The 16,463-nt window shown below is 35.2% G+C and overlaps 1 protein-coding gene across 1 annotated transcript; it reads right to left on the bottom strand.

The window, feature by feature from the left end:
• Positions 1-6,391: 6,391 nt before the first annotated feature.
• LOC113355712 (protein arginine N-methyltransferase 1.5-like) lies at positions 6,392-14,632 on the bottom strand. Its single transcript, XM_026598642.1, has 24 exons — positions 14,516-14,632; positions 14,231-14,436; positions 12,017-12,128; positions 11,455-11,564; positions 11,242-11,331; positions 11,062-11,133; positions 10,694-10,785; positions 10,513-10,588; positions 10,330-10,416; positions 10,168-10,255; positions 9,834-9,925; positions 9,677-9,712; positions 9,408-9,476; positions 9,172-9,240; positions 8,933-8,986; positions 8,751-8,825; positions 8,569-8,661; positions 8,383-8,486; positions 7,921-7,969; positions 7,754-7,840; positions 7,374-7,479; positions 7,019-7,106; positions 6,744-6,837; positions 6,392-6,588 (listed from the first exon to the last, which is right to left on the bottom strand). Exons 2-24 carry the CDS (start codon positions 14,363-14,365, stop codon positions 6,505-6,507), a joined length of 1,962 nt encoding a protein of 653 aa, XP_026454427.1. The 5' UTR covers positions 14,366-14,436; positions 14,516-14,632; the 3' UTR covers positions 6,392-6,504.
• Between the last annotated feature and the right edge of the window lie 1,831 nt (positions 14,633-16,463).

Here is a 16,463-nt window from a genome sequence, read left to right as displayed (position 1 = left end):
CCAATGCAAGGTGACAAGGTATAACCGATCTTAACTTATGTTGAGAATCAAGGTAAAAATGGTCATAGCCTATATTATGTGGCAAGGTAGAACCGATCCTAACTAGTATTGGGAGACATGGTAGAACTGGTCATAACTTATATCTAGTGACATGGTATAAATGAACCTAACTGGTATTGGGAAGCAAGGTATAATCGGTCATAACCTATAATGGGATTCATGGTATAACCGATCCTAACTTAGTTTCGGAATCATGGTAGAACCAGTCCCAAGAGAAAAACCGAGTTTCCAAAATTCACATATTTATTTAGAATTTTTTAAGATAGGAAACTTCTAGATGTCGACATTATTTGAACATGTGCATAACTCTTATCATTAGTTATTCAAAGATATTCCTTGGTACTCAAGGTGAATCCAAACGGAAATAATTAAAAAGCATTTGATTATGATTTTCGTGTTTTAATTACCATAATTAAAGCATATACTCTAGAAATGGATTATTAGTTAATGTTCTGAACTAATAATAGAAATTTTATATGAGAGATTTTGGAAACATTGTTTGCCATCAATTGGAAATAGGAAAACTGAAATTAGGTACTTATTGCATATCTTGAGAATGTTTTCGGTTTTAAAATTTTCTTGTTGTCCAAACAACCTTGGTATATAAATACTTCAGTTTGCATTTATTGCAAACGGTCCTAATATCCAGGCAAACTTCATTTGTGTTGTTTCTGGTGGAATCGTCTATCCGGAGACGAAAGTACCCTAATTAGGATAAATCTCTTACAAGCGCTCGTTTAAACACTTCTGTGGGATCAAGAAACTCTACGAGTATCGATGGTGGGAAACAATATAATTTCATTGTTATTTTAGTTTTTCAATTATTATTGACTAACGGTGGTTGAAACTTTGATTGCACCTAGTTTGATTCTTATTGGGAGCCTTCTTTTCTGACATAAGGGTCACTCAAACTAGATCAAAGTATCGACGGGATATTTAGAATTGTTGTTAGATCTAAATACATCTTGTGATAATCCATTGTTACCAGTCTCCATTCTGTGTGTAATTGATCACAAGAGGATTAATTTTTTGGGTGCAGGTACTTTAAAGATAATCGAAGATTTGAAAACGAAAAAGACTTATCTCATTTTTTTTGCGTTCACTTCGTAATTCAATTCTATACAAGATGCTTATAAGAACTCTTGAATTTGAATGAGTTGAATTTATTCTTTGGCTCTTCTTCATCAATAACACTTTACTTTCTTGTTCATTTAAGCACTTTGTAGCTCCTTTTTGGATGATTCACCAACTAGAAAATAATCATAATAACAAGTAATACGCAAGAATTATAGCTAAAACAAGAATGGATTTTTGACACTCTAAACATGTAAATTAAGCACTTATCAAAATCCTCCACACTTGGATTTTGCTAGTCCTCGATCAAACTACCTAATCAAAAATACAACAACTCCCTTTCGTTGAGGTTACGGTTATACTTAAGATGTGCAACAAGCATTTAAAACCCAAGGTATCCCTAGTGGATGGGTTATAGTCTCGTGAGGGCTTACAAGAAGTATACCCACAAAACCTTCTCCAACTTTAAAGTCTTGAAAAGTTCCAAGCATCCAAGGAGTTAGTAGAACATAAAGATTCTCAACCTATGCCATATTGAAAGAATTCAGGTGCGAGAGCGACCAATAAGTATTTCTCCTTGACTTCTTCCTCACCAATATGGTTTTATGATAATTACACTCAATAAGACGTCTTTTTTTATAGGCCTCACATGTGTTCAGGTAGGAATGAGAAATCCTACACACATTGGATGGTGAGAAGGGAACCTTCCGAAATAATTTCTGGAGACCCCACAAGATCGTGGGAAATAAAAGTCTTTTTTTTCTAATGATCTCTAAGAAAAAAAAAACACTATTATGAGGATGGGAATACTCACTCACATGCACATTCGATTGGAAATAATGATAGCACCACTCTCGCATCATCCAATAGAAACGTCTTCGGCTCTTCTTCTTCGTTTTTCGACTTCAACTATTGATGATAAAATCTTGAACTTCGTAGAACTTCGATCATTTGTAACTCTTTTCCTCTATTTCCTTGTTGCTTGAAACTTCTTAATATATTTTTCTTCTTCATGGATTTATTGATGACAAAACTAAATACAAACCAAAACAATTTTCTTGTCTTTCTATTATTTAATTTTCTTAATATATTTTTTTTTGCTATAAGAGACAAGAAGAACTAAATAAAAAATAAAAAAAATAAAAATATTATGGTCGTGGTTTAAGTACTTTGCTGCTTGATTCTTCACAACTTGTATTGTTTTGTATCCTAAACTTCAATAAATCTCATCTTTTGATTTTCTTCGCTCTTGTACATAAGGCTCAACTTGGATATAGAATTATGATCATTTTATTGTAAGTCTTCAATATGTATATAAAAATATGCTCATTGTATGCTGCTTTACTTGAATATGAAATTTTCTATTCCTTGTATTGTTGCTTGTAAACCTGAAACGTCTTCAACTTTCTTGACAGATTTTGTTGATGATGATGTGTTTCTATGGACTCATTTTTTGGCGAGAGAGAAAATGGTGCTAACTGCAAATAAAACTAAAAGAATGAGGCTTTCATCTTTAAAAGTTATCCTCATGATTGACTAATTAGCACTCAAGAGATAAAAAATAGTGTTGAAATTGGTGCGAAGTGGGGTAGTTCACCATTCTACCCGTAATTAGCGTACAATGACACATACTCTAAAAGGACAATTTATTCAGCCACAAAGAGTTGAAGGTCGGTGCCTCACTTGATGTAAATATGGGTAGTCTCCATTAATGATTATTCAACAACTCTAATACTAAATATCTTTCTGCACCTAATTTGCCACCGACATGGTTAAGTTGAGCCACAAACAATAATGACTTCTCCCAAAGATTAATAACACCTAATCTGTAGTATTCTCTAGAAATTATAAGTTCCATTATTTCGATGAGAATTATGTATATAAACATAGATAAAAGTATATTAGTGACTCTAAAATCTCTACAAGTTGAAGGTTTTATGCAAATATTTATAAATCTTTTTGAAAAACTATATATGCAAAATATCCAAACACTCCCCCACACTTTAACTTTACATTATCCTCAATGTAATTAACTCATCCTAAGTAATACAAGGTGGAAAATCTTAAATACAATGGGTTGCCTCCCATTCAACACTTAGTTTAATATCCTCAGCCTGACATTCTTGTTTTCGGTCGTACACTAACAATCAGAAAATCTGGTAATCCACCCAGAAAATAATCTGCAATTCTAATAACAAATTCATACAAAAATTAGCATAAGATATAAATAATGAAATTGTTATTGTTATTGCTTGGAATTTCCCCCCACACTTAGTCCTTTCTACACGAAAGTGGATAAATAACATAAAATAAGAGAATTTCTATCGGTTCCTCTCGGTAAATCTGCACAATGCTAGAATCAAACACATCAATTGGTGGGTACTTAGAAGCAAAATAATCTGTTCAAAATTTGGAAGCACATATAGTCAACCTTAAGTGATGTGAATCAAATGATTTAGAAATATACAAAGGATTGGACAAGCCTTCCACAATCCCTTGTATTACGGGATCCTCATCATTCTTAAAGAATTGCAATGAATTATTTACCTCGTTTGTATCGTGGTCCTCTATCAAACTCTTTAGCCATTCTTCGTCGGTTTCTGCTTCAACCGGAATCTCAACATCATTATAATCCTTGGAAAGATCAATTGGGTCTTCCACGAAATCAATCAATTTGGTTTCATTCTCGAATAAAGGTTTCTCATATTTCTCATCATCGTCGGACCAAAAATTAGGTTCATATGTAAGAGCGTCCTCTTATATGTACTCCTTCGAGATATTATAATCCCTACACTCCTCATCATCAGAATCCTCTCCCAAAATGTTTAATTCATTGGTGCAATTCCTAATATCTTCGTTTGGATACGTTACACCATTTATAACAATAGATATGTCATTCTCAACCTCCTCCTTTTGAATAGACGAATGATCGTTATGATAATCCGGAGTTGGAAATCATTGTTCCAAAGACTTTCGAAAGATTGATCATTTTCCCAATTTTCATCGATCATATATTCGTTACAGATCGGGAGAACATCGGAATTATTTTGGCTTTGAGACCAAATTTCTTCCTCAATCAATTCCTCCTTAAGTTAACCAATGCGATTCTTCATGATATCTATAGACCTTTGAAGTTCTTGGAGTGTATCTTCAGTCTTTTTGTTGTGCTCGTCCATCTTTTCATGGGACTCTTGCATCAATTGATTTTCTCGGTCCAAATTGTCAATAAATTGTTGCATTAGATCTGCAAGACTAGAAGAATTATTAGAAGCATAACTATCCCCCATCCTTGTGATTGTTCGCTTACATACCCACCATAAGGAGGTTGATATGTATGAGAATATATGTAAGGTTCCGAAGGGTATGGATCGTAACCAAAAGATTTATTTTAATTATACCGTTGGCATGGTTGGTAGTTATCATAAAGCTGGGATTGAAAACCATATTGATAACCATTGTCATACGAGTGATCTTGCGCACTGTTCATGTTATTTCCGTAAGGAAACATGACGACTCACGAGATAACTAAAAATAAAAGAGAAAATCTAAAAACAAAAAGAAAAACAAGCTAAACAATTAACAAATCAATTAGCAACCGCTCCCCGGCAGCGGCGTCAGAATTTGATGTGTGTCGTAACCATAAAGATTAATCGAGATATTTACCATTAATTAATTAGTAATATAGCTGTAGTAAGGATCTTCCCCACAAAGAGCTGTGTAATTGATAGATTACAAGCCACCTAGCTTATGTAATCTACAAAATTTGAAGCTGGAATTGTGGTCAACAAGAGGTTGTTTGCGGGCTATAGCATACTTACTCAAGATTTCTCCTCATATAACTCATGTATCACTTAAATACAAGGAGGTAATGCTGAACCAAGCTTTTGTTTTTTGATCTGGCCTGCAATATCCTTCTAAACTCTAATACTACATTTATGTTTTTCATAGATCCCATTCGGGACATTTATTTTTGTGCAACATTTTTTATGTAAGGAACCTCTGAAGTGATTTTTATTTTATCTTATTATTTTGTCACTAATTAACCTATCGGTTGTTGTGATTGTTTAGATGTCAAATTTGGTTGATGTTGGAGATGACTGGGAAGCAGGATTGTCATTGCCGGGAATACTGTCTCACCTCAAGTTTGTCCAGATTGAAGAAGTGGAAGGATATGATGCTGAACTCAAACTTTTGTGTTTTTTTGTTGAAAAATGCAATCTGGAGGAAGCCCAACAGAGTGAGACAAGTGAAACATTTTAGCGGTAAGCCAAGAGCACTTCCAACAGCCTCTTCAAATATCAAAATGATGTTGTTTTAACCTTCAAATAGAACAATTTAAAGATACTGATGTATGTACTGCCGTACCCAAACAATAAAAAGACAAGACTTCACTTGCCAGAGATTTAGCAGTTTGAGTTTGTCTCTTTTTTTTCCATCTTTTTTTTTCCTGGCGATATGTCTTCCATCTGCAGTGATTGAAATGTCTGTTTGAATGATTGAAATGTCTGTTTGCGACTGTTCTCTAGTGCTAATTATCTGAGCTTTTGTTTACAAAATTATAAAGTCATCCTTTCCTGTAGCCAAGTATTTTTGTTTGCTTCCATGGTTGAACTATACTTCTTTCAGTAGCCTCTTTTCTTGCTTGCCTGCTTGGTGTATATTCACTTTTGGTCTTCCTCACACCTTTGTTTATGGAGCAGTGTTGTCTGACTGTCACCAAACCAAGCATGGGGTTGGTTTTGGCAGCTGATGGAAATCCCAAATCCTTACAAATGCTGTTCTCAATCTCAAGTGATTCATTGAGATTTGACATAATGAACTATTCTAAACACTAGCTTGGTTTTGTAAAACAATAATTCTTGGTTTATTAAATAAGTTTTTAGGCAGCAAACTTTAGTTTACAAAATCATCCTAAAACTAGTGCGTGCATAGAGGTGACAAAACCTAACACAATTGCCCAAATGTGCCAACTGATTCTATGAGCTCTGGATGGAAGTAGTACAGGAACCGCACATTCTCCAAGCCAAATGTGAGTACACAATCATTGTTGTGCAACAACTTCCCAAGGATATGCTTCCCCCTACAACATTTACTTAAAAAGAAGAAGAAAAAAAACTGAAAGTTCACATAATTTAAATTTGACTCTACAAACCCAAGTTCCAATAGGGGGCGGGCATGGTTTTGATGCTTTCAAGTTGTTAATAATCCTACTTAATCCACAACTACATACAAGTAAAAGAGTCTAGGCCTCTAAACATATGTAAAGAGAGAGAAACTCTAATTTTCATTCATTTTCATACTCAGGTAAGTGTATATAAAATTAATTGCAGTGTAACAACAAAATATGTTACAAAATGATAAATAAGATTCCTACAGGCCAACCCAATAAGAGCGCCCGTTGCTATTGTGGATGTCTGTCGTGGAGGGAGATGTAACAGACCATTCGTACCAAACCTGAACACAACGAATCTCATTAGTATCGAACAAACTAGATAGTAAGAAACAGAGAAAATTACGGTAAAAATATCTTAAACACTTGAAATTAACCACCAGAAGAAGTGGCTTTCAAATACTAACTTTAAACACTTGTTGTAGTAAAACAACTTTACCTTAGTAGACCCGCAGCACCTCCAAAAGTGAACTTCTAACGGAGACCCTGGTTTTATACACACTGGTTTCCTCAATGGGAAAAATATAGCAAACCTGATTCAACAACAGGGAACACACAACGAAGACGGGTGTTAGATTGTGCAAAAGAAATGAAATCTGAATGTTTTTACATTCTTCTGAGAAACATAAGAGACATGGATATATATACAGTTTTAACTGTTTTAAAATAACTATTTATGTTGTGCATGTAAAGCAAGTAGCGAATATAGCATACCAACTGAACATCTTTGGGGTGGCAGTGGTGGGCTCAATACCAAGATGAACATCTTTGTAAAGTATTGCATCAAAGTAACCAGCAAATCCTGTGAATTGGAGAAACATATTAAAAATTCAAATGTTTTGCATTTATTAGTGTGAATACCAAAAATAGGATTGTGTGAACTTCAACTGAAAGTTGTTGTAAATTTTGCAAAATCGAAAGAAAACCAATTACACTTGCATAAATATTATGCATGTATCCATTGTATTCTTAAATGTAACACTTTAGCCTTTTAAGTTTTCCAACTTACTAAATACACCCCAAAAAACCGAAAATTGAAACTAAATTCAAATAATTCACAACTACATACCATGAACCATCGCAGACCCCGTATCTCTGGGAATCTCAAACCGCAACTTCTGGTAACGTTGATTATTTATTTCAGCTGAACGATTGGGATGGGTAAATGTAAATACCTGGTACAAACAAGAAGAATGTCTGATCAGTTTATCAATCAGCTATATGGCAATACACTAAGTGCTTGACCTAAGCACCAGTATAGAAAATAAAACATTAAGATGCAAATGAGAAGAACATGGCAAAAAGATTTTGCTAATGAAAACGAGAAAATTCGGCAATGGAAAATGATTACATAAAAAGAAATTGATGTCTTGGAAAGAATATGGTGAAAATTCATAATATGAAGGGTAATGCAAGGCACCACATTTCAATAGCAGATTCTGAACTTACAGGTTGTGAAGGTGCGAGCCTTGCCACACTGTGCAGCTTGACTACATAAGCAGTTTCAAAGTGCACAAGGTCCTTGTGTGACTTCACCTGCAAATAATCTTGAATGAGTTGAAAGGTCTACATTGTAAATAAACATGGTAAAAATATATAATCAAATAAAAACTTACATCGTTGTATAACTTTGATGCTGTCACTGGTTGTATAAAGCTTGTGTACCTGAAGTAGCAAATTCGTTAAGCACGATGCATATGACATGATATCAGGAAGATAGTTGCAGGCAAAAGGCTAGAGCTTAGATGTAAAATGTATGAAAATTTTCTTTTTTTTCTAGGCTGATTTGCAATCCTTGGTTTGGGGACAGTAAAACATCAATTCAGATGGCACGATGCATATGACATGATATCAGGAAGATAGTTGCAGGCAAAAGGCTAGAGCCTAGATGTAAAATGTATGAAAATTTTCTTCTTTTTCTAGGCTGATTTGCGATCCTTGGTTTGGGGACAGTAAAACGTCAATTCAGATGAGTAATTGAATGAAAAAGTTCTCCAAGATATTATCTCGTTTTTGCGCCCTTCATTTCAGTAAGACAGCGCCGAAGGAAAAGCAAATCATTCAAAGGAACCACTTACGATGACGGGATCGAAATACCATCCTCCTTCAAAAATCTTTGCGCTCCATCAAGGCACTCAGGAGATAATTCGTTGTCGCCAAAAGATCCAAGAAGCTCACTTACCTGAAGCGTGGAAGTGTGTACTACTCAATAAATAATATAGGCAAACGAATTTAATTGAAGTGCTAGGGGAAAACGTGGATACCAATATGTCAGCTTTCGCAGGAGCATCCCAGCAACGCATATCACTGGAAACTACAGTGACTTGGTTTTCCCATCCCTCTAGTTTCACCAAGCTCTGTTTGGGAAAAGAAGATTTCAGACTTGATCCACAGTTGAGCAATATGATGATGTTAACAGAATACACAAGTGTAAATAAACAATTACATGAAGTGTGACAACTGCATTTGGATTTTTCTCTACAGCATACACCTTTAGTTTCCTGCCAGTTTCTTCTGCTGCCTATATATTTTGCAAGGAAATGGGAGAAGTCAATTGTGTAAACCAATACATGCATATGATATTACTACAACTCTTGAAGAGCCTTTAGAGCAGAGATAAGAACTTACCTGCAAGGAGGCTCTAACAAGTGGACCCCGTCCTGCTCCCACAACCATTAATACCTATTTGCAAATGAAATGGTTACTATACTAAGAACGTTTGGGTAACCTTTAAGTTAAATTATTAGTTACTCTGCTTTATTAAAGAACCCATAATAGACCCCATTATTTATAGTACTGAATTATTTGAAACTTTCATTGAGAAAAACTAGAAACTTGAAATTAATAGTATCCTTCCATAAACTTACAGTGGTAACATTAGATGCTTGGTCGTCTGGAACCCTATCTATCAATGCTTTGGCTACTGCCCTTTGATACTATAAAAAACATAAAAGGGATATCAGAAACTATCCAAGTAAATAAGTGATGTTTCAAGTATGGTACAATGTAAGACTGCTGCTTTAGTATGTGGGCAATCTTGGAGATGTAGGCAGAGAGGGAGAGAAAGAGACAATAAGAAAGTAATCATTACAAACATCCGTACCTGGCTGTACTTCATAGTATCTCTCTCAAATGTTTCATACGTTTGGGCCTCTAGATTATCCATGAGAGGCTGTTTTACGAACAAAAGAAACAAAGTTTAAGAACACGGGGACAAGGAGGGTAGACCAATTTATGAAGGGAACAAAGAAAATTTTATTATGAAGGCCTTGAGTAAGATAGAATAGAATTCTTGAGATAAAAGATATGATAAGCAGATTAATTTTTTTATGAAATAAAAGTGATCCACGATTAAGAAAAAAAAATACTTACTTGCAAAGGAGACTGTAAGAAATCCCTGTAACCTAGCTGGCAAAAGAAGTGACAGTGTCAAGAAAAATTCCAGAACAACATTGAACAGCCAAAAAAAGAAACGACAAAATTGTCCCCTCCATGGGAGTAAGGGAAGGAGAGGGGGGCGGGGAGTTACCTCAAAACGTTCTTGTTCAGGAAGTGGATCCATCCTCTGGTAGAGGTAAGCAACGTAATCAAGATAGGATCTTAACGGATGTCTTGCTATACCTGAACCACCAGAAAACTATAGAATCAGGAATATACAAGACATTATATTTAAGAGCCAAGATGCATTTTTCATCAACATGACACTTGAACCGTGTATAGAGCTTAAAAGACTGGATACAAACAAAATAATAGCAACAACAAACCTAAGACTACACTACAAAGAAGAAAATACAAAGACACTAAAACAACTTGGGTAAATGTAGCTGTCAAACGGATAACAGCGAAGGACTTCTGAGATTTACCGTCCACGTGGTTATTACTATAATTAGTTGGCACGCTCTCCAAACTATCTGCTGAAATATTATGAGCTGGCTTTCCACAGACCACTATCTGTTAAAGAGAAAGTCGCAAAATCAAAAGTGGGTTGACGCGGAGATGAGTGAATTTATAGTGAAATTTCTTACCTGTATTGAATGATTAAACAATCCATCAATAAGCTTTTGGTGACGCTTAGAAAGACAAGGAAAGCCCCTTGCATTTGTGAGAAATGCCTGTCAAATTAACAGCCAGTTCATTATTTAGTACTGAGCATAACTTAAGTCAAACGCAGATTCAAATGCAACCGCGACATGTTCAGAAAAACTTACACTGGTATGAAGGATGGCTGCCCTAACTGGCTCACCGAACCAACGTCCGAGTGAGTTTGGAGATGGTAGCGTACTCCTACAAAAGAAAAAGTTGAATTGAGTTTTGGATAAAACAGTAGTATGCTTTATATTTCTATATGCTGGTCAAAGAGTTTCATGCTACATCAAGCCAAAAACTTACCAAACATCAAGTGCTATTGACAGTTGGCTGTGATGTTCACAGAGCAGCCTAAACGAATTCCACCACTCCCACGAGTCAACATCTCCATCACTCTGAAGTTAAAGAACATGAGTTCACTGACAGGATATAGGACCTCAAACAAGAAAAGAAGTGAAAAATAATGTATCACAGTTTTCAAATTCTCTAAGGAAAAATGACAATGAATTGCCAAGTGGTGCCTCTTATAGAGCCAAAAAACTGAAATGCCTAAAACATATATTACGCAGCTACAAGGAATTCTTTAAGACTAACTAGCATAAGCTCTGGACGCCAAAAGTTATGGTGTTTTATATGTATTATGCATGCATATACGATTTGGCTATACTCACGGAATGATGATCGGAGTTCCCATTCATGGCATCATCATCATCATTCTTCTGCAACGGAATCCTCAGCCACAACTGTTATGCAAAGATAAAACAGAAGAACAATTTAAAATCGACTAAAAACCATGAAGCGACAATAATAAGCATGCAGTCAATGTAATATACAAGTTACGAGCACAGTACCTGCATGTTATTTAAACTTTGCAAGATCTGATTTACACATCTCGCATAATTAGCACAAGATGCACTTTTAGGGGATGGAAGAAGGCAGGCCTGCAAATTGATACACAAGCACGTATGTCAGCATTGGTATCTTTCTTAAACAGAGGTTAGAAGATTTCAGGTACAGATCAAACAAACAAAGTCGGAAGTAAAATATGTTTGCAGATGGTAGACCTGTAACGAGAGGTGGGAAGCCCATGCTATTTCTTGTTTTAAAGCAATTTCCGAATCCATCCGAAGAACTTCATCTTCTGAATCCAAGTCGATCCATGAGCTAATTTTTCCTGGAAAACATAGCAAGAATCATCAACAGGAAAATGTCAAAAGACCAAAAGAACAAACATCAAGATCAACAAATCTAGGATTGTATCTAAGAAGAGGCACTGGTTATTCATGGATAACGAGCAACAGAAGATGTCTTATTTCTACAGGAGGACAGATAAAGATCAATAGGATAAAAGCAAGAACTAATAGTTGATATTATCTTCCTACTTATTTGTGGTATTATGGCAACAGATACAAATGAACTTCCTTCCAAAACAAACCATAACAAATGCACGCTGGAGATGTTATGTCTTCCATAGCCACGTACAAACATAGAATTGAGATAATGGCCATAGATACAAATGAACTTCCTTCCAGAACAAAACATAACAAATGCACGTCGGAGATGCTACGACTTCCATTGCCACGTATAAATATATAAATGAGATTTACATTTAGGAGTTGTACATACCCACAACATGACTACTCCACTGTGAGGGGCTTAAAACTAAATCAGATCCAGCACATGGTAGAACAGCTCCACTGCCACTAGTCACTAAGCTAGGCCTATAAGCGGGATCCATCTGCATCATAAGGTATATAATAATTAATAATACGAAGGATTTAGCATATTGCACAGAAATGAATAACTTTATTAACTATATTAGAACAGGTATCCTTTTTATATAACTGGTCAAATACTTAAGCTAACTTTATATATAATATATTTAGTGCAACCAACAAATTTATCTTTTAAGAATTCTTGAGATGTAAAGAACATAAAGGCAGCAAAAGATGTACTCTTACTTAAACCTTTTAGAGCTAACATTTCATATAAGCACAAACGTTTCAGTGACATACAACAATCAGAAGAAACTCGCCCATCAAATATTTGGCAAAAGAGACAAAACAGACTCACAGAAAACACAAATGAACTTGATAAACCCAATGTAAACTTTCATTCCAAAATAGAGAGTAAATAGTAAATATAGATGCCTCAATTTGAGAGAAAATGAAGTTAAAATCATTTTCACCATATAAAATTCCAGCATCACTAAGTATAGGTGTGCTTACTGACCATTCACACAATCAAAACTCAGCTTATAGCAGACAATGTGATTGGCTAATTAGCCACCAGATATGTATATATATATATATATACAAACTCATACACTAAAATACCAACATAAATAAGATGACCCGGCATATTTCATTCCAAAGTAGAGAGAGTAAATTGTAAAAGTACGTAATTGGAAGGGCAAAAACAACCCCAGATGCATTAATAGTAAGCACTGGATTGGATACTAAACTATTAACTCAACTTTTGACGGAATAGCTATCGAAATATAGGTGCTGGAATTTGAGAGAAAAAGAAGTTAAAATCGTTTTCACTATGAAAAATACCAGCATCAATAATTATAGGTGTGCTTACTGACCATTCACACAATCAAAACTCAGCTTATAGCTGACAGTGTGATTGGCTAATTAGCCACCAAATACAAACTCAAACACTCGAATACCAACTACAGATGAGATATAAGATAACCTAACGTATATCATCCCATACACATGTGAAAATACATTCCAAAGTAGAGAGTAAATTGGAAAAGCATGTAACTTTGAAGGACAGATACAATCCGAGATGCTTTAACAATTAACTCAGCTTTCAACAGAATACCTATCGAAATATAGGTGCCGGAATTTGAGAGAAAATGAAGTAAAAATCATTTTCACTATGAAAAATACCAGCAACGTTAAATTTAGGTGTGCTTACTGACCATTCACACAATCAAATCTCAGCTTATAGCTAACAATGTGATTGGCTAATTAGCCACCAGATATTTATACAAACGTACACTCAAATAAGATAACCAGCGTATATCATCTCACATACATCATACATGTAAAAATGTCATTCCAAAGTAGAGAGAGTAAATTGAAAAAGCACGTAACTTTGAAGGAGAGAAACAGTCCAAGATGCATTAATACAGTAATACTTAATAGTAAGCACTGAATTGGATACTAAACTATTAGTTCAACTTTCAACAGCATAACTATCGACATATAGGTGCCGGAATTTGAGAGAAAAAGATGCTAAAATCATTTTCACTATGAAAAATACCAGCATCCTTAAATTTAGGTGTGCTTACTGACCATTCACACAATCAAGACTCAGCTTATAGCTAACAATGTGATTGGCTAATTAGCCACCAGATACCTATACAAACTCATACACTCAAATACCAACTACAACAGAGATATAAGATGGCCCAGTGAATATATAATCTCAAATATATGTGAAATTTCATTTCAAAATAGAGAGAGTTAATTAACGACAGAAACAATCAATGAGAATTAATACTAACTAGCACACACTGAATTGGTTATGAAATTACTAATTCAACATTCTACAGATTATCCATCCAAATATAGGTGCCGGTATTTGAGAGAAAAAGAAGTTAAAACTCATTTTCACTACGAAAAATACCAGCATCAATAGATATAGGTGAGCTTACTGACCATTCACACAATCAAAACTCAGCTTATAGCTGACAATGTGATTGGCTAATTAGCCACCAGAAATACAAAACAAACTCATACACTCAGTGACTCAAATATCAACTACAACAAAGAAATAAGATGACCGATAAAATAATTAAGAACAAATTAGAGTGTTATAACTAACCAGAGGTAAAACCATGAAGTCAAATCCACCAGAAACATTGAAAGCCAGAACTTGAGCAACATCATCGTCAAACTCTGTCTCCACCCCACAAAATCTTGAGTCACTTTTATCACCTGGTCTTTGACCCAGCGGCATCTTTCCGAATCAAACCCAGAAAAATCGAAGCTTTTATCTTTTTTATGTTTTACTTTACAACCTGATTATACCTGATATTGAAATCAATTAATTAATGAACTGAAAAAAAGATCAAAACTTTGAAGCTAGAAAGAAGAAGGTATAAGATACCTGAAAGATATATCTCGATACGAGCTGAGCTACTGGAAAGAGTTTGGGTTTTTCTGAGCTAACTTCGTGTAGTAATAAAACCCTAACTAGGAGGAGGAGGAGGAGGAAGAGGAAGAGGAAGAAAGTGAGTGAGGAGATGTGGAGTTGAGGGGTTTAGTAGGGTTTTCAGAGTGGGGAACTACTTGTTTTTTCCACCCCACGATTCTATTGTTCACCCCTTGACCTTTGTCAACAAAAATTGACCATTGTCAATAGAAAGTTAAAATCCGTGTTTGTTTGGTTCTGAACCCAGCTGACTCGGTCTGAGTCAGATGTGACATTATGTTTTTCCTTTTTTTCTGGTTGTCCGACTCGGTTCATACGTCTAATTCGCAGGTATTTGAGTCAGTCACAATTCTTACTATAGAATCTATGAAAATCCATGGCTTACTATATAGCCTTTTCGTCCCATTATTAAGTGATTTAGTTCAAGTTTGCATAATTTTTAAGGCAAGTAAGGGAAAAAGTATTTTTAAGCACTTATTACAATTATACCTCATGGATAATAAATAGTGAAATTTTGAAATGATTTTAAACTACACCACGGATGTTCGCAAATTTTGTACCATTGAAAAGCATTTTAAAACACCTACGTAATGAGTATAAACATGACTATCAAATTGTGCATCTTTCTTATATTTCTTATAATCAATTAAAAGGATAATTTTAGAAATATCTCCTTGTTTAGTGATATAGGTCACTTAATGGTGGGACAAAATATAAAAGTAACTAGGTCACTTATTAGTGGGACGGAGGGAGTATATTAATAATTTTGAGTCGGGTTTTAATTTATGATTCATATTTAGGTAGAATCCACAATTGAGGGATACCACCACAAATTGGGGATGTTTAAGGAAAAAAATTAAAAAGAGACATTACAAGGTAATTTGAAAAACCCGTTATCCAGAAAAAGATAGTAATGGCTGAATTACCCTTCAGTAAGTGTGTTAAGATTAAACTTTAAATTTTGATTTTATCTTTTAGTGTTAGTAACCCCTAAATAACTGACTTCGTGTCGGCATTGTATCTAACCAAAAAACTGAACTGATTAAGACTGTCGGCGTTGGATTCATCCACAAATCAATGTCGATAATGACCGTCGATATTAGATTCATATAGAAACCAATGCCGACAGTTACACTAGAACCCTAATTTTTGATGCATCTCTCATCCGTGAAATCCATAATTTACTTTGATGCTCTGAAGAAAAATTTACCACCAACTTTGTTCTGTCTGAACGTGATTCCGTGCTTTGGCAATGCAACCAAACAAAACAGGCATGGGATTTCCTACTTGCGATTCCTAGTATGGGTCTCAATCAAGTTACTGGAGCTAGGAAATTTAGTGCAGTTCTCCGATACAGGTTAGGGATCCTTTTGTTTGAGGCTGATGGTGCTTGTCAAGAGATATGGATGTCTTCGGTGATCATGCCTTGCACTGTGCGAATGAAGTTGGGCTTAAGTTTAGACATGATTTGGTGCGTGACATTATTGTTGTTATGTGTTTCCGAGCAGGTGTGCCTGCTAGGAAGGAAGTTGACTTGGGTTTTCTTGCGAATAACGACACTGCTTTACGACCAGCTGATATATTTGTATATAATTGGGACAATGGGCGTGATGTGTGTTTGGATGTGACGGGTGTTTCGCCTTTCACTGGCGGTGGGGTTCGTTCCTTTGTCTCTGGTATGGCCATCAGGAATGCAGTTACTCGTAAGAATACTAAATACTTGGAGAAGTGTACGTCTTAAGTTTACGGTTTTGGGATGCTTGCTTTTACCACTTTAGGAGAGATGGGGATGAAACCATAGACTTCTTGAAGCGCTTACGCAATTATATTGCTAGTCATGATGCTAATGTTCATGTTGGAGAATTTATTTTTCATAGGTTTGGTGTAGCTATCCAAAAAGGTG

The sequence above is a fragment of the Papaver somniferum genome, chromosome 3 (assembly GCF_003573695.1).
Source record: "Papaver somniferum cultivar HN1 chromosome 3, ASM357369v1, whole genome shotgun sequence".
NCBI lineage: Eukaryota > Viridiplantae > Streptophyta > Magnoliopsida > Ranunculales > Papaveraceae > Papaver > Papaver somniferum.
Note: the sequence above shows the minus strand (reverse complement) of the source record. Positions and strands in the feature narration are given on the sequence as shown.

Excerpts from the sequence above, each read along its gene's own strand:
- LOC113355712 (XM_026598642.1), bottom strand. The coding sequence starts at position 14,365 with ATGCCGCTGGGTCAAAGACCAGGTGATAAAAGTGACTCAAGATTTTGT. Across the intron at positions 8,826-8,932 it reads TTGTTAGAGCCTCCTTGCAG|GCAGCAGAAGAAACTGGCAG; the intron begins GTAAGTTCTTAT and ends CAAAATATATAG. Across the intron at positions 6,838-7,018 it reads ACCCCAAAGATGTTCAGTTG|GTTTGCTATATTTTTCCCAT; the intron begins GTATGCTATATT and ends TTGTTGAATCAG.